General features: G+C 40.9%; 1 protein-coding gene across 1 annotated transcript; it reads right to left on the bottom strand.

The window, feature by feature from the left end:
* Window positions 1–7,382: 7,382 nt before the first annotated feature.
* On the bottom strand, window positions 7,383–9,918 carry LOC146700619 (uncharacterized protein C11orf87 homolog). The gene is made up of 2 exons (XM_085470889.1): window positions 9,409–9,918; window positions 7,383–8,930 (listed from the first exon to the last, which is right to left on the bottom strand). Exon 2 carries the CDS (start codon window positions 8,842–8,844, stop codon window positions 8,413–8,415), a length of 432 nt encoding a protein of 143 aa, XP_085327015.1. The 5' UTR covers window positions 8,845–8,930; window positions 9,409–9,918; the 3' UTR covers window positions 7,383–8,412.
* Window positions 9,919–20,712: the final 10,794 nt, after the last annotated feature.

The following is a 20,712-nucleotide window of genomic DNA, read 5'->3' as shown; positions in this document are numbered from 1 at the left end:
TCATTACTTTGGACACACTTTTGTGGCCAGCTCGTCTCTTTTAGCTCTGTTTTGGGTTTGCTGTTCCACAAAGTTGGGCTCTTTTGCTGCATTTCTGTTTGGTGCAGAGCAGGTAGTGTGCAGCAGATTTTCAGGCTTAAACAAAAAAAAAAAAAAAAGACTTTGAGAACAAAAACTAAACAGCAGGATACTAATAAATCTTGAGGCTTATCACTACAATTTAGCCCTTTCACAGAGTAATGTAATGTAGAGATAAAGAATCAGCATTATGGTAATGTTCTGATTTTCTTCTGGCATCAAAATATGTTCGTTTCTTTCTTGGTGCACTGAGATTTCCCCATTATGTCTGTACTCCAGGCTTATTAGGTTCAATAATTTTCCTAAAACAGCTGCGCTCTGGAGTTTTGGAAAACATTACTCCAGCAGGACTAAATGGTGCATTTGTTGGGGACTGTTTGTAGCTGGGGGATTAATACAGCAGTGTGATTCAATAAGACAGTATGCTGTTTTTGTATTCATGGCAATATAAGACCTTACTTTAAAAAAAAACAACGTTTAAATCTTTAAAGAATTTACTGCTTTTGTAGTGAAGAAAGTGTGTTGAGGGTTAAAGTGACAGACCAGGAGAAAGGGGGGGGGAAGGAGGCAGTTAGTTGACCTCATTTTGGGACACATAGAGTTCCAGATAATTTATTTATTCATTTATTTATTTATTTATTGGTCAGGTAGTGTAGTTCCCTGCTGCTGCTTGTACAGCTGGAAAAAATGGGTCTTTGTGGCTCAAAATGGGCCTTTGTGGTAGTAGCTTTGCACTTAAGCTTGATTGGGTTGCATAGAGTTAAGTTTGGGACTCAACAGAGATTTGTGAATTTTTTGGGGGGTGAACAAAATATATTTTTAAGCTTAAGTAAATGATATCCATTTATAAAAACCAAACAAACAAAACAATGACAACAACAAAAAAACCCTTAAGGTTATAAATCACAGCCCTGGGGATTTTCTTTCAGGGGAAGACCAAAGCCTCTTTTGTAGGAGCCAAATTATATTTGGGAGAAAAAAAAGTAGCTGTAGGCTCATTCTCAGAAGCTAGAACCAGATCCAGATGTGCAGTGTGCCAGTGGAGAAGAGGTATTTGTGTCTGACAGCACAGAGTGCACATATTTATAAATGAACATTTTTGACATTATTTAATGCCCTAATTAAAAAAACAAAACAAAAAACAGCACATCCATTTTGACTTAAGAAAACCATCAAAATGTTCAGCATAATGTTAGCGTTGGAACCAGTTCACTGCTGGTTGTAGTCCAGTCATGAAAATCATCAAAGACTCCTGCTTTGAGCGATAATCTGTGTTTTCTTTAAGGATAGTTTAATTTCGTCTGTGAAATGGAGAACCTCTGACAATTCACTTCACCGTGTGTAGACTGAAATGTGTATCCATTACATAATGTCCTTTTCACAGGATATGATGTTCCAAGCCTTTGTGCTATAAACTAAGGTGAGCAATCACACAGAACCCTAATTCAGCTGTCAGAAAATGATGCAGTGTCCCACAAATGGATTACTATACAGGACATGAAGCCATGCAGCCATTAATCTCCAGAAGTGTGAACAGGCAGCAGCCCCATCCATCAGTAATCTCATCTTAAAGCCCCTCTCCACCGCGAGAAAATTCAGTGGAGGGTATCAACTGGAGCCGTTTTACATTCGAGAAACATATTTGCTGTTCGGGCCTATACTCACATTCTGGTGTCCTGTGGGGCCTCGATGGCTGTAAAATGCACCCACTGTAATACCCAAGCAGGGTGAACACACAGTAAAGCAATACACATCATGAGTTTTATTTAGGTGAAGGTAAGAGGAACACAGCCATACACAACATCAGGAGAAACAAAAAAAAATCTCACAATGGATCAATAACATGTTGTTATTGAATTATTTACTAACTATAGATCTTGTGACTACCTGTATCAGTCATAGTAACAAATCCCACAGCTCTGCAGAACTTTTGTCTCTTTTAGGCCATTGTTTTGGGGTTTGTTTATTTGTTTTTCCCTACAATCTTTTGATAGAAGCTAACTGGACTGGTTGAGTTTTTCTCAAAAATACAAAAATATTTCGATTCCCACTAAAGAGGCTTTGGTTTTCCACCGAATGTGATTTTTAACTTGAAGTTATTTTTATAAGATGGATATAATTTACTTGAGCGAAAAATATATTTTAATCATTAAAAAAAATCACAGACCTCTCTTAAGGAACTTAACTAGATGCAGACCATAAGGATTATTTTTGCCCTTTTCCCTGCATGTTATTTTGATAACCACATGAGCGTTCCTGTCATTTTGTGATCAGCAGAGATAATTTGCATGAGACAATGTAGACATTTGGAGTCATCATCTGGTCGCTACAATTGTAGCCAGTAGTTTATATAGTTTAGATCAAATTATGGACCAAGCATCTTACATACTATCATGATCAGAAAACACTGTGTTGTAGTTCACACACATACATGCGACTACTCCACTCTTTCAATGACTCTAAGGCTTCCATTTAAAACACCCATTTTCTTAGAGACCACTGCATCTCTGTTAGTAATGTTCTAGTTAAACTGAGGCCTATATGAATTACAGGAGAATGAGGGCAGAACAGTACAGCACATCAAAAATGATACACACTTTGAACAAATCTTATTTTCGATTCCTTCTTTCTTGCCCACAGAGCCATGAAGGTACTTGCCTGAGTTCTTGGTAATGTACCCTCACAGTCACAGCTTGAACCCGCAGTAATGAAGCATATACACAGACACTGGTGGTGACAAATCATCCTCCTCAAACCCTGACAGCAGGGGTGAGAACGGGAGCAGTGGTTCCCTCTCTTCCTGACAGTGAACTGACACTTGTCATCACTCTGAGCCGAGATATGGAGCCCAGAACCAATCTGCTAATGCAGCTCAGTGGAATAATCGGAGCGAGCTGTAAAGTCGCAGGCAAAGCCTTATCAGCATGAGAAAGCTGTAACCGGACGCGCGTCTAATTCATCCCTTCACCTTGAGAAATGTTTTAATTCCAGTGAATTCCTGCTGCATATCAAAGACTGAGAAATCTTCCAATCTCTGACGCAGTGGACTGTGAAGTGTTTATCACTCAATTTTTATTTTTTTTTTAATCCCCCACTCATGCTGCTTCTGTTAATGTGTAGCCCTTTAAAGTCCGATGCTCCACAGCAGGCAGGTTGGCAGAAGCGTTGGTTTTATATTGAGTGCAACCGGAAGCCCATTAATTGGCACGCCCAGTAGTTTACTTGCCAGGCCTTGTAGGAACAACCTGAGCTGAGTTCTTTCACCGCTTGGAGAAGGTCCAAATCTTCACACTGTCTCGATGTAATGTTACACCTGCACTGCAGAAACATTTCTGTTTTTCGCATGACAATTCAGAGGTAATATTCCTTATGTTCTGGGTTTTCTTTTCAAACATCAAGCTACACAGTTTGCAACAATGTCTCAGTGTGGAACAGAGAAACAAGCCAAACCAGCGACTGCATCTTTCTATACCATAAATCCTTGCACACACACACCCTCGTCTGAATAGAGCTCTTTTTCTTTCTCTCCCCTCTCCCGCCATGCATCTTCGAGTTATGCCATTAAGTGCTACATCCTACACCACAAAGTTCACTCATCCACAAGCGCACACTCTGTGCAACGATTATGCCAACTGCCACACCCCTTTTGCTGACCTACGTAGAGTCACTTTAATGTTTTAAAAGAAGTGAAACTAGCAGCTGTTTTACTGTATTATTTTCACTTCATTTACTTCACAACTGAGAATTGAATTTATAAATCATCATTTGGATGATGTCGCTCTCTATCCGCTTAGCCTTAAATTATGTTTAGTTACTAATTATGCTGGGACATCATCCCACAAGACAAAAAAGAAAGAAAAAAAATGCAGTCATTTCCTTTGAGAAGGTGGTGCAAGCTAATATAGATAGTTTTACTTTGATGTGTAGACCTATATGAAGGCATGTTGCCTTAGGTGACATACACAGTACTCACAACCATAATGGCACCATCATTGAGACATTAAACAATGTCTAGAGCCCCTATTTCCACTTACTGGCCAACCAGCGCACCTTGCAGAGTCTATTTGGAGCGGTGATGAGCATGCCTCCTGAGACAACAAAACCGTGAAAACTGGCCCCATTAATTTTAAATTAGGTTATACACGATAAGTAGGCTATTCCCAAAGTGAACTTATGTCACAAAAGTCTCTGTCTGCCCTCTGTCTCTGCCTTTCTAATGCAGCTATATGTCTGATAATAGATAATAGCTGTCATAATTCATTACTGATTATTGACCTCTTATCGCCATCCATTCCCAATTACTGACTACTGATCACAATCCATTCCCGGCTACTGGCTTCTGACCTCCATTTCAAAGCTATTGACTTTCAGCTTACATTCGTCAACTGATCTCTATCCATTTCAACTCACTGATTAAATAATTCCTCGAAACAGACCTCATAATTCCTTAAATCTTTCCAGACTGGCAACCCTCAGTGACTCTGAGGCACTGACAATGACTTTACTTAAATCACAGCTACTGCCCTTTTTCCATTTCCTTTTGTACGCTGTTGACTTCCATCCTAGCCACCAACCGTTTTCCATCTTTACCTAGTGTCCCCTTCCACTCCTCTGTAAATTCCTAGCCACTGACCTCCATCAATTCTTAGCTGCTGATCCCTCACCATTTGTCTGTCCATTACTATCCAGTTACTTCAACCCATTCCTGTCTACTAACCTCCCACCATTCCTTTGTCCATTACTAGATACTCAACTGATTCTCAGTCACTGATTTCCATCCATTCCTAGCTACTGCCATCCTACCATTGCAGTGTCAACTCCTAGACTCTGACTTTTAATAGATTCTTAACTTCCAACTATTTCTAGCCACAGAACTGTGACAGCTCTATCCAAACCTAGCTGTTGAGCTCTTCCATTACCATGTACATTTTGAGCCAGACACTTCTATTAACTTGTATCCATGGACTTTCACTATTCTTTCACTATAACCGATATCTTTCCATGTATCTGTCCATTTCTATCTAGTAACCTCCATCCATTTATGGTTACTAGCTTCCCACCATTCATTTGTCCATTCCTAGACACTCAAATGATTCCTAGCCATTGATTTCCATCCATCCCCAGCTACCATTCCACTGTCAGTTCCTAGACTCAGATTTTTAAAAGATTCAAAGCTTCCAACCATTTCTAGTCACTGAACTTTGACAACCCTAGCCAAGTCTAGCTGATAAGCTCTTCCAGTACTTCATACAGTTTGAGCCATGCATTTCTGTTCAATCTTATTTACATACTTCGTCATTTTATAGCAGCTGACCTCCTTCCATTTCTCTGTCCATTCATAGCCAGAGCCTTCTATCCATTCTTAGATACTGAACTCCCTACCATTAGTCAATCACCTTTATCCACCCTTTGCTACTTCTTTCCACCTGGGTACTTAGCCTAGTCACCCTATTCTTTTTGTAGTAGCACCCCACAAGTAATCTACACCAACTGCAACACACACACTCCCACGAATTGCCCACAACTGACAGCCACAGACTTCCCCTTCTTAGGGACTAATCATCATAAAAGACTTAGCCACAGACCTCCACTAATTTGTAGTCACTGGGCACAATAGAGTCCTGGCTGGTGAACCCACTTCCCTCCCCAGCTACTGTGTTCCACTTCCCTCCACCTCTTCTGAGACACTGACCTTCAATCATTTAAACTATCTAGTTATCATTGATCTCCATCCGCCCATGCCCACTCACATTCATTCTTTCACTGCTACTGACACCAAGTCAGTGTACTTCCTCATCCTGCCTTGTTGGCAAGAGATGCCTGCACATCCAAATAAATAAAATTTAGATCCACATTTATCAGAGGCAAGAGTTGCACGAGGTAATTATGAGTATGATTGCTGCAGGTTGTGGCCAGATCTAGCTACATAGAATTGCAACATTTAATGCACCGTATCCTTCTAATTATTACGTATTTATTTTAAATGTCAATAATTTGTTTGACCTTCTGGTTTCAAATCTATAAATTGCTGTGAAGTAAACATATGTTTAAATGTAGGATGCATCAGTCATCTTTCACTGACTTTTTCCAATTTTCCTGTGAGGATAAATGGCTTCATTTTGTTGCACTTATGCCAATGAGATAAGATAGATGGGTGGGCTGTCAGTGCATGTTCCAGAGGGGGCATCTTGCCAAAGATTGCTTCTTATTCCCAAGCATTTTTGCTGGGGACAATTAGGAACATGGTGTCCTGGTACCCAGCCAACGTGCTGTCTGATGCCGACTCATGGCCACCAATGTCCAATAAGATGTGATGGGGCTTGCAGAAAGAAGTTGAGCTCAAGGATGGTGTGTCTGTGGGCAAGACTGATAGGGTCTGTATGGACGATATTGCCCTATATGCAGTGAATGTGATTTTGTATTCAGTAGACACAGCTTTCAGCACCAGTAGTTCACGGCTCATGGGTTCTTAGAGACCCTTGGGAAGGTCATTTGTTCACTCCAAGAGGATTGGGCAATGGTAAGAATGTAAATGTAAACATTTTCATAATGTCACCTGTCATGGTCCTGGGTCGAGCGACCCAGTGTTTGAGTTTATGTATCTTTTGTATTTATTTGTGCCTTAGCTTAGTTCACCTAGTTAATTTCTAGATTACTGTGTAGTCCTGTTTCTTAGTTATGTCATCTCCCCTGTACTAAGTCTCCCTGGTTCATACGTCATGTCTGTGTGGTTATGTTTGGTTCCTTGTCTAGTCTGTCATGTGTGTTAGGCCTGTTAAGTTGTGTTGTCGTGTCTAAGTCTGCATGTTTCCTGTTTTATTTTGAAAAGGGTCTTGTGTTCTGTGTTCATGTGGTTAGTTTTACTCTTCCCTGTGCATCATTATGTTTATCCTAGTCAGCTGTTTCCTCATGTGTCTCCACTTCCCCTATTTAAGTCCTCTGTTTTCTGAATGTCATTGTCGGGTTGTCTGTTATCCCCACCATAGTCATAGTCATAGTCATAGTCCTTGTCCTTCATAGTATTTGTTTCTTAGTGTGTTTTTAGTTTGCTTAGGGTTCCTTGTTTAACCCCTGCAATCATCCAAATAAAGGATCACTTTCTGTTTAAACCTGCAACACCTTGTCCACGTCTGCTTTTGGGTCCTGTTTCAAAAAACACACCGGCGCACCCTGCCGTGACAGTCACCTATACAGTACTGCAATCATGATGATAAATTGTACCTGTCAATTCAGTTTCCAGTGTAGTTGTACATTTCCTTCAGTAGTAAAGGTGGTCCTGACACATTCAAGGGATTAACATAAAGTATTTATATATATCATGTATTTATTTAGAAACTTTGAATATTACACATTTTCCTTTGATAAGGCAGGTTAAATGAACTCCAGAAAGATGGTGTTACTGCAAACATTCCATCTCTCATAATGGCATACATTTACAGTGAATTCATATAATAAATGACACAGAATTTCTAGTAGGCCCACTATTATACAATATTAAGGATCAGGAGAGACAAAGAGAGAGAGAGAAAAGACTGGCTTCAACTGAAAGCCTCTCTTGGAAGATTTCTCAATTTATTACATCTCAGAGAATACATTATAAATATTCAAAAATTAAAATACTGTATTAGCGCCAAAGAGTTACGTTAAAGACACTTGAAAGGAAAAAAGAAAAAATCTTATGTGCATAACTACAGCAAAAAGGTTTTGCATCCTGTCAGGCTAACTAGAGCTACCTACAGATGTCTATCAGACATTGGAGGACAGTACTTTATGCAAATATGCTAAGTCACTTGATTGAAGGAAAAATACTACAGCAAACAAATAAGCCGTTGTCTATAGCCTATGTGCAGCTTTGCACTGCCTAACAGCACCACAACATCCATTATAGACTAACTACATACTGGTAGTGTGTCAGAGGACATGCCAAGGACGATCAGCGAGCCATTATGGTCTGTGTTATCTCACCAGCTCTCAATAATTTAAGCACAACGATGTGCACATCCCTGGGAGGATTTAAAGTTTCAACATATTTAAAGTTTAAACAACATTTTAGGGCTGGGGGGGAAAGGGGAAAGAGGGAGGCCCAAAAGTCAAAGCAGGCAAATACTTTACATAGTCCCAAAAGGAGTTGGCTAAATAGTGGTGTTTTAGGGAGGAGTGTGGCATCACAGCTAATCTGTGTGTCCGTGAAATGTTACCTCTAGGCCTATTCTGCTCAGTATTCTGCATTTTTTTCCTAATTCATCTACAAGCAGCAGAGGGGTGTGGGAGTTCTTTGTGCCTTATTGCTTTTCCTGTTTATTCCACAGTCTCGTTCCCTGAAGTTGCACTAAGTTAACAGTCAAGAGAAACTGTCTCGTGCAGCGCCTGTTTGTCCTCCGCCTCCACGTCCCCGCTCTCCGCGCTCTCCGCGCTCTGACACGAGAGCTTCTCCTCACATCTCACTGGTCGGACGATGACGCACGGCCTCACGGGCTCCCCGCTCGCCCCGGCGCGCGCGGGGTTGCGACTGTCGCGCTCGTACTCCTCCTGCGCGCGTTGGATCTTCCTATTCCGAAGCTTCCTCTTGTGGAAGTGGAAGGTTGCCAGGGAAACGAGGACGATCCCCACGAGCACGGCCACCAGCACGAGAAGCGCGAGGGTGGAGGAGAACGGCGGAAATAGGCTGAGCTGCTCCGCGCAGGTGCCGTTACTGGCCTGGAACCCCCCGTGACAGCGGTGCAGCGGCACCGACAGCCCCGAGGCCTCGGCGGTTCTGGCTGTCATCCCGGCCACTCCAAGTCTCACTGACCCCTGTACCCTTCGTGCTCTCCGGGCTCAGCGCGGTGACACCGGCCCGCGCATGTGGTTACCTGCACCGAAAAGAAGACACACGAGACCCGCTTGATCAGCTCCAGTGGAGGCAGAACATTAGAAACCCGCCCTCCAGTTTCCCCATTAGCTGATCCATTCTACATTAACAAAACCAAACCGAGACAATTAAGATGGCAAGTGGCACTGTGATGGCACTGTGATGGCACTGAATCCCAGTGTTAGATGAAATGTGCCAACTCCTAACAGATAATACGCCCAGGTCAGGTTGAAAATAAATGAATGAATTAAATTCGGACGTTGCTTTGAATGTAAGACACAGCAGAAGTCGGGACAATACATCAGCTATTGTAATGTGTAGGCCTTCGAGATTTAGACCCAACAGAAGCCCTTTTCTGCGCTCCACGCAGCAGCGTTTTAAGATAAGAATGTCATCTTTACGCAGAGTATAATAATCTGCATCAGCTCAGGCAGGTAGGCTATATTTAAACAGGAGGAGGAAAAATGCTGGAGTCTTACCTGATAAAACAGTCAGTGCGGGAAGCGGTCCGTGAGTGGCGAGCCGATGTGTGTAAATGGGAAAACTGGATCGCGGTGACGCATTTCATACAATGTGATGCTGTTGCTGCTGCTGCTGCTGCTGCTGAGCTCCGATCATTCAGGACGCTTTGATTGCCGCAATCCGCTCAGTCTGCATCTAGGACGGCGCTTTCCCCCAGCTAAATATCTCAGGTAGAGAGGGAAACTCCCTCACTATGCATCAAAGTGGGCTTTTCAAAAATGCGATTAGAATAGAGCTGTGTCTGGTTTTCCTGGAAAAGCGTCCCTCCTCCTCCAGCCGTCCGCTGCTCCACTCAGCATCTGAATGAAGAGCTGCAGCTGCATTAAAGGTCTCCTATACCAGTCAGCTGGCAGGGTTGTTTGTTCCCCCCCTCTTCACCCTGAGATGTAATTTATGTATTAACATGACCCCGGTGCGTGCGCTTCATTCCAATCAGCAAACTAATAAACACTAATCATCCTGGTGACTAAATAAGGAGGAAAATTAGCTATCAGTGGCATTCCTGAGGGTGTGGTCAGTCAAATGCTGCAAACCTACATGCTATGAAGATTTTAAGCTTCTTTATAATAACAGAAATTGCATTCATTTGTAGGTCTGTGCATGCTGTGAGGATTTCATTTGCTTCTAAAGTTGCTAGAAAGCTCCACACCTACACTTGTTACCATGAGACTTTATGGGATTTGTGCTCGGAGAACATCTCTGTGCATTTATCACAGATCTACAGCTGAAAATCAGTTTAACGCTTCATTAAATCAAGCTGTCGCAGGTGTAACTCTGCTAAGTAAACACTTTGGAAATCAATATCTGCTTCAGTGTGTGGGTTCTGGGGGCAAATACATGATCTTCACACTGCTGAAGTTTTATATCAGCCTAGAACAGCCAGATACAGTTAGCCCTCTAAATATGGATTGCAGGTTTTGGTGGCGATGGACCAAAATTCCACTGAACTGTTTTTTTTGTTTAAATCTGTGGCATGAAAAGTAAAGGCAGAAGGGAGTCTGACTGGTCCTAGCAAGGCGTAAGTAATACAATTTTTGTAAGTTTTCTTTGCAAGTTTTTCACCATAAAAGTGACTACCGAGTGTATTTCTTTGTGGATTTTTTTTAGTGCAATTAGGATCATAATTATCCTGATGAAAGTTCACTTTCTGGTTCAGCTTTAATTTGATACAGATATAATCTCATTATGCTCAAGCAGAATTTGTAGTTCAATCAGAGACTGACACTTTTCCAGTTCAGGTTTTGTCCAGCTCTCATAATGGGCTTCTTAATGGCTCGCCTCCCATGACAATAAAATCTGTGCATAGTCTTTCTGATTGAGATACCTGCCCAACCTATGAAGACATTTAGGATTGCTCATCACTTCTGGTAGATTCTTCTTGCCGTTTACGTGCTATTAGACAATCATTTGAAATATACCTCACTTGGTAGAATGATTTATCCACGAAGACACCCGCAGCTCATTTTCTCTGGAGGTTGTTGATAAAAAACGTTTAGCAGACTCTTGAACCTTTGATTCAGACTTTCTGCATTTGAATTTGTGATAAACGTCAGGCTTTTTTGTTCACTCTTATCTATGTAATAACTCTTTTACATTATGACTAAAAAAAACTAACATTTTGTTGATTTTTGACACCTTCTACTACTGTTTCAAAGAAATTCAGGTGTTTATTAGTTCAAATATATTTTTATTTTTTTCACATGACTGTAGAAACAGTTTACAAAAAAAGCCTCTAATTGAAATCACGACTGAGATAAGCTCAACTCCCTGACTGGAAGATTACTGCAGGCATTGTGACACAAACTCCAAATATAGAAGTGTGGGTGAAGGAGAAGTGAGGAGACGCTTCTACAACGAGGACACCTCGACCTACTGAGACTTTAAAGCATTGTGAGAATATGCCGTATGTCACTAATACTGCTTTCTCATGCAAACAGTGGGCTTCTGTTTTATTTCATGATGAGCGTAGTCCCATTTTTCTTTTGTTTCATAACGCTGATAATCTGCAGCCTTGTATCTCAGCTTGAGGGTTTGAGTTCGTAGTGTGAAAAGTGGTAATTTATGCACAGTAAACATTATGCTGTCTATTTGTGAGGTTTAACAGGCAATAAACTTCACACCCTCCCTGTGTTGCTAGACTGTTGTCATTCAAATGAATGAGAGGGCTTCACTTTTTCGCACTGTTCTCAAATTGGTGTGAACACAGCTTTAAAAGTCACTCAGCCTTTGATACAATATCATTGCCAGGCTGGTACATTATTTTGCAATGTAATCACCATATGTCTGCTGTTCAACTCAAAGGCAGGGAGAGGAACGATGAAATGATTGCTGGAATGATTAAAAAAAATATTAAGAAGCAGGAGCTGCTGTGCAGCCCTTTGGTGTTCATTAACCTTTGAAATGCTGGATCAGTTACTCAAACTGGATTCGAGGCCTCAGATTACATCTGTGCCATCAGAGTGTTGCAGACTGCTTTATTAAGGATGCTAATAACGTCAACAGGATGCCCCATAGGGGAAATGAAATGTTTTATTATTTATAAAGGCAACCTTTATTAATATTTTCCAGCGCCATGTTTATACCTGAATTCTACTGGAGTAGCTGTGCATGATTCCATGATTGACACAATTTTTTTTATAATCTTTATTTATATAATTCAAGGCCTTCATCCAACTCATCATTGTCCCCTCTGTTAGAGGAGTTGTTGTTACTTCTTTTTAGCCAGCTTTCTTCTGATTGGCTGCTTCTTGCAAAGAGAAGGTTTGAACTGCAGGTGGGTGGGGCTTCTGTGCTCACAGCTGGAGCTTTGAGTGAAGTAACCATATTAGGTATGTTTTTTTAAAAACATTTTTTGCCTTTATTAGTGAAGATTAGTCAGGGAAGTGGAGGTCAAAGCAGAGAAGACGAACAGCAAAGGGCAGCAGGTCAGACTTGAACCTGGGCCTTAAGTGATGCCCCATATTAACTATATTTCTTCTCATGAACATGATACAGAGCCAAGTGTAGCAAATTCTGCCTGAAACTGAGCAATTAGAGTGCAAAGGTTACTTTTACATACGCTGAACTCATTATTTGAATCTTCAGTGATGTTTCACAAGCATCCACCATTTTAGCCGTATATAGGTATATGACAAAAGATAAGGAAAAGCGTAAAAGGAGCTTCTGTGGAGTTCATGTATTCTAGTTTATAGTGCCTACATTCATCGAAGGGTTGAGAGCCATTGTTCATGATACCTCAAGCAGACTGGAAGATCCAGTGCTGCCTGCCCCTCCCACCGCCTGGACAGAGCCAGAGTTCCTCATGTTGAGTCTTGTTGATTGTGATGGTGTCAGCTGCTGCTGGTTCAGCACGTCGTAGAGCAACACAGTAACCAGGTGATCGATTCTGTCAATAGACAGGATCGGCAACATCTGGCAGGTCTGTAAAACTATGGGTTGCCACAAATTAGTGTTGTTGTAGTTTTGGAATTTCTAATTAGATTTTACTTTTATTCCACTTTGACTATATGTTTTTAATTCAGTTTAGTTTCCAGGGTGCATTTTCTTCTTTAAGTTAAGTTTTTATTGTTTGACAACATTTAATTTTTATTATTTTTATTTTTGGTCTTTTTATTTTTAATGTATGGAGGGCATATTTCATAGGAAAGATGAATGTTTTAGCACTGGAATTACAATAACTTACTAATTAGTAATTACTTAATTAGTTTGGTACAGTATGAATGGCCATGGGGGAGGTCTTTATTAACAGAAAAAGCTATAAAACCTATGACAATGCACTTAAATGTCTGAAATGTATGTCCTCCTTTAGACTTTACAAAGCTGACCAGTAGGCCAGATTTGAGTAATTTCAGCCTACTCGGGCCTTATGTTTGACACCCCAGTTGTAAGTGAATCTAAGCAGCTAGTGAGGCCGCTGGGAAAAGCAAAACATAAGCTAGAAGTCTCTAAAAAGAAACTCCACAAATAAAGGACAGTTTTAATTCTGAGTCCATGTTCACTGGAGACTTGTTTGGTTTCTCTTAGTTTTAAAGTGCTGACCTCATTCGAGAGACATATGATTTAAAATCGCGTATTTAAAATTAAATTGTTCTGAATTGAATAGAGTTAATCTGTTTGGGTTCATTATCGTAGCCACAGGGTTTGCACACTGGAATTAAACTTCAGTACAAGAGATGCTGAATTGCCCAGTATGAATGTATTGTCATTGTCATATTACACAGCCTATGAAACAATAAGAGCATCAACAGGAAATTGCTGTGCTTAGAGCCAACAAGTGGGTGGCCGAGACCCATGTGTTCGCTAATCGCAGAGTTGGCTGCATGTGCGTTCCTCCGAAACACTTTGAAGAACCTATTAAAGGTTAAATGATGCTCTACATGTGCAGAATACTTGCTATTTTAGTCCTATACAGCCTTGGGTAGAGGTGAGCTAGAGGTGTGAGTCTTCTCTCTTCTGATGTCCCCCACAGAGTTGGTTATTTTCAGACACTTTAGCCCACACCTCTCTGAAACGCAACCACAGCAGCTGTATTGAAAGCACTGGTCTCTGCATATCATAAGAGCAGAGTAATCTGAGATATTAAGTAGAAATTCATGTGTTATAGCTGCACAGCTGTCACTGCTTAATGTGACTTTTAATAATCTCCAAAGTTCTCAGAAACCTCTTGAAAGAAGGGAAAACATGTTAACATCATTTAACATCAATGTGATGGGGCTTCTGTATCCACTCACAGGTTGTGGCGGCTACCTGGATTAGAGGTGTGGCTTATTTAGAGTGATGTTTGTCACCTGGGTTAATTGTTCAACTGAGGACCTTTGCAATCGGTCTCCATTGCATTCATTCCAAGTCGTTTGGTTTACTTTATTCTTTGATTTTTTATTTATTTTTTTTGCACTGATCACAGATCCACACACATTACTGATGAGCTGATATGAGCTGATCTTTCACATTTTCCTTTTTAAATAAATGTATTTTTCACAAGTCATAAGTCATTTTCTTTCGAGGGTTCTGACAACATTATACTTTTCTTTTTTTTAAAAGAAATACTCACTAAAGTTTGACAAGCATAAAAGCAAAAAGAGCTGGGTATGAATATGAGAACAAATGGGTTTCATATCCATGTCCCGATATTTTTTTTTTTATCATTAATCTCGTTGAAGCTTTGGGGTGTTTACACTGTAAAGGCTCATCAGCCATTTATTGGGGAGTTAGCACCTCATCAGAAATATAGGATTTGAAATGCTTCTGAAAAGCCATAAATCTTTTGTTCTGAAATTAAATTAACTTTCTGGATTTAACCCTCTCGAAGCAGGTGTTGCCGATTTGCAACAGTTAAAAACTAACAACCTGATTACCCCACATACATATTTTATGAGTTTTTTCTACTCAGAAGTATCACTGTAGGACTTGGTTGTGCATTAGCAACAAAAAGTTTAATTTGAGCCTGAGAGGGTTAATAAATAAAGCAGATGTTCCCGATGGTTTGGAAACTTGCTTACAGGCTTTAAGAGTCTTAAACAAGCAGCAGAGATGTGCAAGGGAAATACAGGGTTTAATGGTAGTGGCAGCACAGTGGCACAGTGGTTAGCACTGTTGCTGCATAGTTCAATTCCACCGTTAGACTGAGGTCTTTCTGTATGAAGTTTGCATGTTTTCCCTGTGTTTGTGTGGGTTTCCTCTGAGCACTCCCACTGTCCAACCACATGCAGTTTGTGTGGATAGGTCAATTGATTAATCTAAATTGCCCATAGGTGCAAATGGTTGTCTGTCTCTGTTTGTTAGACTGGTAACCTGTCCACGGTGTACCCCGCCTTTGGCCCTATGACACCTGGAATAGGCTCCAGTACCCTCAAAAGGAGAGACGGATGGATAATGGCAGTGATGTTTTGCACCTCAACTCAAGTAGTTCCCATGCAGCTTGGGATATAAAACAGAGATGAGTGGCAACAACAAAAAATAAAAAAGCAGAAAGCAACATTTAGTTAGATTAAGGTCCATGTGATTTTCTTTTAATATGCGTTCGTACCACAAAGTGTTGAAGATTCTCACGGTAATTTCCCAGTTGCACTCGTGGACATGCTCCATCACCGTCGGGGCTCCATGAAAAATGAATGGCCTTGGAGGGAGTGAGGGTCCCTGGATGATGAACTCACAGTAGATGAGTGCATACTGAAAGATTAATGCAGCTATTCAGGCACAGTTTAAAGCATGGCATATGTTTGTGGGCTAGTAAATGGAGAGTGATTACAGCGCTTATTTTAATATTCATACAGGTCCTCTCCTCTCAGCTGTCTAGGTCAAGTTGGCCGAATCTAAAAAATGAATCCTGGAGTAGAAGAGTAGAGAGAGGGTCTCTTTTCAAATACAAAGTGTCATGTAGTCACATTCAAGGCAGAAACATTTACACCTGCTCACTTGGGGGTGGTGCAAATCACTCGGCATCGCCTTGGCTTTGTCTTTTGTGTGCCTTTGTTATCTCGTGATGAATCATAAGGGTGGAGATTACGGTGCACACATTCAGACCATCTCTCTTAGAAGCCTTTTGGTTTCCCTCAGTTGTACACACAAAAAGAGGTTGTGTGATGGATGAAAAGCGAGTGTTCCAGAGAGAAGTTTAAACCCTGTCCAATTTCACACCTCTGCACACTGTATGCTGTCAGCCCTTATGCCAAACAGCAGTCGGTTTAGCAGGGTTTTTTCACTGCCCGCTGAGGCTGGAAATGAGGCTGATGAGAGAATGAACTACAACAGCGAGCTTGTGAGCCATAAAACCACAGCAATGGGATGATGGTGAGATGCTCCGTGCCACTGAGTAGAAGTGCAGAGTTGGTGACGGTTCTTTATGGCAGCTATTCTTTAAGGTAAAAATACTGAGTCACAATTTGAAGTCTGAAAATTAAGACTCCTCAAACCTTTAATCATGAGGTGAAGTATTTTGTGGTGCTTAAGACATCAGATAGCCACTAGAACATCTTATTTCCAAGTATTAATTTTTACATTTCCTGGTCAAAACCCCTTCAATAAAGGAAGACTAACGCCTAATTTAAACCCTGTGGCTTTGTTTTTTTACTCTTTAAAATTGTCAAAATTTAATTAAATATTGTACGGTAACTTGATTATCAAACTACAACAATGAAAAAGGTAGATTAGAAACTTTGGTGATCCACATGGAGCCCACCCAGGGGGCTCAGATTTTAGGAAACAGAGCTACAGATTTGTGATGAGCAACGCTGTTTGTTGCTCAGGGAGAGGCCACCTCCCTGAGCCTGGTTCTGTCTTCCCCCTCTCACGGTTTGGGAGTGAAGGGAGGAAGACAGGAAAAGACACTGTGGAGGAGAGCCAGAGATTAATAATAACTAATTATCCAATACAGAGTGATATCTAATCATCATTCTGCATTTAGATGGGTACACTGTGGTCATTAAGGCATGGACAGGAAGGTCAGCAGCAATACTCAGGCAGGCTGTGGAGTTTAAATGATGCCATGTTGATACTAAGGGGCCCAAAAGTGTACCAAGAAAATATCCCCCGCACCATTACACCAGCAGCAGCAGCCTGAACCACTGATACAAGGCAGCATGGATCCATGCTTTCTTTCAAAGGCTTACATAGATACTTACCGTACCACCTGAATGTCACAGCAGAAATCAGGACTCATCAGACCAGGCAATTTTTCCAAACTTCTGTTGTCCAATATTGGTGAGACTGAGCAAATAGTTGCCTCAATTTCCTGTTCTTAGCTGGCTGAAGTGTAGACTTAAGGAAAATCAAATAACAAGGGGTTATTTGATTTTCTGTTGGTGTCCTATCAACTGAAAGCAGTCTGGCCACTCTTCTCTGACATCATCAAGGCATTTTTACTCAGAGATCTACTGCCCACTGGATATTGTCTCTTTTTCGGGGCATTCTCTGTAGTCCTGGAGTTACACTCAGACGTCAATCATTTTTCTTCCCGATTCTGATGTTCACTTTGAACTTCAGCAGGTCGTCCTGACCTTGTCTAATTGCTCAGTTGCACCCAGTTACAGCTATGTGATTGGCTGATTAGACAGACGTACCTAAAAAATGTCAGGTGAGTGTACATTCACCTTTCTTTCCAGCTACCTGTGTGGCCGCTCTCTTCTGCAGGTATTGGGAAAGGAGATGTGATTTGCCCACAACCAGCACTGGCAACCCTGGACCCAGTGTACTGGTGTTCTATGAAAGCCCTTAGATTTCAGTTGTGGGTGATTCTAATCCTTGAGACACCCTTTTGGAGTTTTGCTGCTCTCTGGTTTGTTTTCTTATACAACACTGCACTCATACACTCACTCACAGCAATAACCACACCGACCACACACATCATTGTTAGCTTAAATTCCTCATTAACTATTAACTGTCATTTTGTGTGTGCAGCTCGCTTCTTCTCACGGCCATGTCACTTGTTTTGTGACACTCTCTCTATACTTTTATCTCCGGTGTCTATCAATACAAACTTGTGTCCCTGTAGCTGCCAAATGCTCTTAAGTTCAGATGCTTGCTGTGTTTATCTGGGAGTTTATAGCCCTTTTATTTTAAATGCCAGGCTAAGTAACCTGAAACAAAGGTTGACAGGAGAAGAGGCAGTGAATCAAAAGAGAAAAGATGAGGACTGATTGAAACAATTGTCTCATTCTCAGTGGGTTTGATGCAGCAAGCAACAATATATATTGTGACTGACTTTTAATGTAAAAATTATTACAGTTTTAAATATTTAATATTGAGCTCAGTTCTTTAAAAAATAAATAAAATACCAGCAATAACTAGAGGACATCATCATCTAAAGACTCAGAAAGATTTGATTCTGCAAATGAAATAAATGAATTTATCTTGGACGTGATAAAAATTCTAGATTCTTGTTAATTTAATTATATCATGACACTTAGGTTTAAAATTTATTGTAAAACACCTTTTTGTTGGTTTTATTTCTTTTATTTACTTCAACTAGTCTGCATTAACCTTACAGAAGTTCCTCTGTGAATTTACCATGCACCTGTGCAACTCGCAATAAAATGCTTTTACAGCCAGAAAACCCAAACACTGGCTCAAACTACATTTTTCTGTTTCTTAATGACACTGTACCTCATTTTCCTGCCTATTATTCAGCCACATTATTCTCTTTCACTGCAGCCCGTGTTAATCAGAAATACCAGCTGTAATGAGAAAAGTTTGTGGGCCCGAATACTAACCACACATCGATGTCCAGTCAGTGTTTGTGCGTTTGTGTGTGTGTGTGTGTGTGTGTGTGTGTGTGTGTGTGTGTGTGAGACGTTATAAGTCTTTATATGAGGGAGCTGATATCTTTAAAGCTGCAGGCCATCTCTGGGCAGGAGTGGTCCTCTTGTTATTCCCTTCACGCGCGCACAACTGCTTTCTCTGCAAGTCTCTGTCAGCAGAATTTCTAATGAATTGCACAAAAGCCAGTTTACTATGCCTGCACTCATGCATACGTGCACACAAACACAAACAGACACAGGCCAACTTTCTTTTTGTGCACAACAGAAATGGCTTTGGGAAAGAATGAATGAGGCTCTCATGCACACAGAAGGGAAATATCATGCATAAGTAGTTTTTTTGCCCCTTGGAAAAAAAAAAAGATCCTGTCACTACACATTAGCATGTAGCAAAGAAGAACTTCACATCTTTTTGGAACTGTCCTGGTTTATTGCATGCAGCCTTTATTGGATAGTATTGGTAGTGGTGGAGACAGGAAGCATCTTCTTTTCCTGGAAAATGAAGATGCATATAGACTTTTTACATGCTATGTGAATCATGGCTAGCTAAAACAAAATGAATCATTACTATGGTGGCTGCTTGGGCACAATACCATGAACACTTGCACAATCTGTTTCTTTTTACAGCTGGTGTGGAGACGATATGCAGTATAACCACTAACTGTTTTCTTAAAGTAATGAACATATGTGAGGATGTCAAAAATACATCTATGCAGGTGTGCTTCAGAAATCTTTTTACCCATATTTGTCAATCCTGAGTTTCTGTTCTTAACAGTGTGTTCCTATAAGTTTGTACATTTAACTGCCTTCCAGTGTTTCCTAAATGCCATGAATCGACTTTCATCTCAGGCAAATTCACCTATCGTCTTTGAGTTGGTTCATTTCTTCAGGAAGTGCTCACCTGCCAACACACCCTCCTCCAACCTCCATTACTGCTTCAGAGCAAACCAGTGGCACCTCAAAGTAAGCTGCTGCTCGCAGTTAAAAACCTTTTACCTTCAGGAATTGTAGGTAGGGCTTGCTAAAATCTCCATGTACAAACTCACCTGGATTAACCTGCCTGTCCTCTCTCCCGGTGAAGTCTCGCTCAGTCTCCTGGAACCCTCCTCACTGGCATCCACTCCTGTGAAACTTTTTCCTGTGAAAATAAACCTTTTGAACTGTGAAATTGCTTTTGTTGGGCCTTGTTTAAGAGTCTGCTTTTCATTACTACCATTTTAGCATTTGGCAGTATGATCAGTAACACCTTTTTCCCCCCAACATAATGTATTGTACATATGTATTTTTGAACTCCATAAACCCCAACACCTTGATTCTGTTGCTTTTCATCCATTCTGTTGTAGATTTGCTGTGCTGGAGTTATCGTCCTGTCACATGACCCCAAATTGGGGATCCCGTGTCTGGCTATAGCAACCAAGCCCATCATATCAGCAAAGGAACTGCACATTATGGCCAAACATCTTCACTCCACATCTTTCCAGAGGGGATTCATTCAGAAAGCTTGTGGTTTGTTCAAATGCAAAAAACTGTCCAAAACTTATTGAGGTACTCACACCTGCTGATGATCAGTTAATCAGCTGCATTTGATTAGCAGCACCTGGCTGCTGCTTACCCTCTTATTTCCTATGGAAGCAATAAGCATTTGTTTTTTTTCCTCAGGACTGCATTAAAACTTTCCTTTTACAAGGCTGTAGTTCTACATAAACTTATACTACCAGTGTTGAAATCCAGCTTCCTGCCCAACACCAATACAGCTCCACCTGGACCAGTTGGAGCCCAACACTGGCCTCAGTCTGATTCTTTGCTGTCAGTGTCAGTTAGTCTGCCTGTATTTGATGCCGACTGCATTTGGGATATGTGATTCAAATAAGTGATTCATTTGTGTATAGTTATTGTTGTTACTTCAAAACAACAATAAATTAGTTCCCTAATTGGATTTGCATATTTGCTGCTTTGATTTAATACTGTAGACTATCTATATTAGATCCACTGCATTGCTAGTCACCCCAC

This window comes from Copadichromis virginalis, linkage group LG10, assembly GCF_057382275.1.
Source record: "Copadichromis virginalis isolate Kocher_CV1m ecotype Utaka linkage group LG10, C_Virginalis_male_GT1.1, whole genome shotgun sequence".
NCBI classification, from domain to species: Eukaryota; Metazoa; Chordata; class Actinopteri; order Cichliformes; family Cichlidae; genus Copadichromis; species Copadichromis virginalis.
The sequence above is the reverse complement of the archived record's forward strand: the minus strand, read 5'-3'. Positions and strand labels throughout refer to the sequence as shown.

Coding starts and splice junctions, on each gene's coding strand:
- LOC146700619 (XM_085470889.1), bottom strand. CDS start 8,844: ATGACAGCCAGAACCGCCGAGGCCTCGGGGCTGTCGGTGCCGCTGCAC.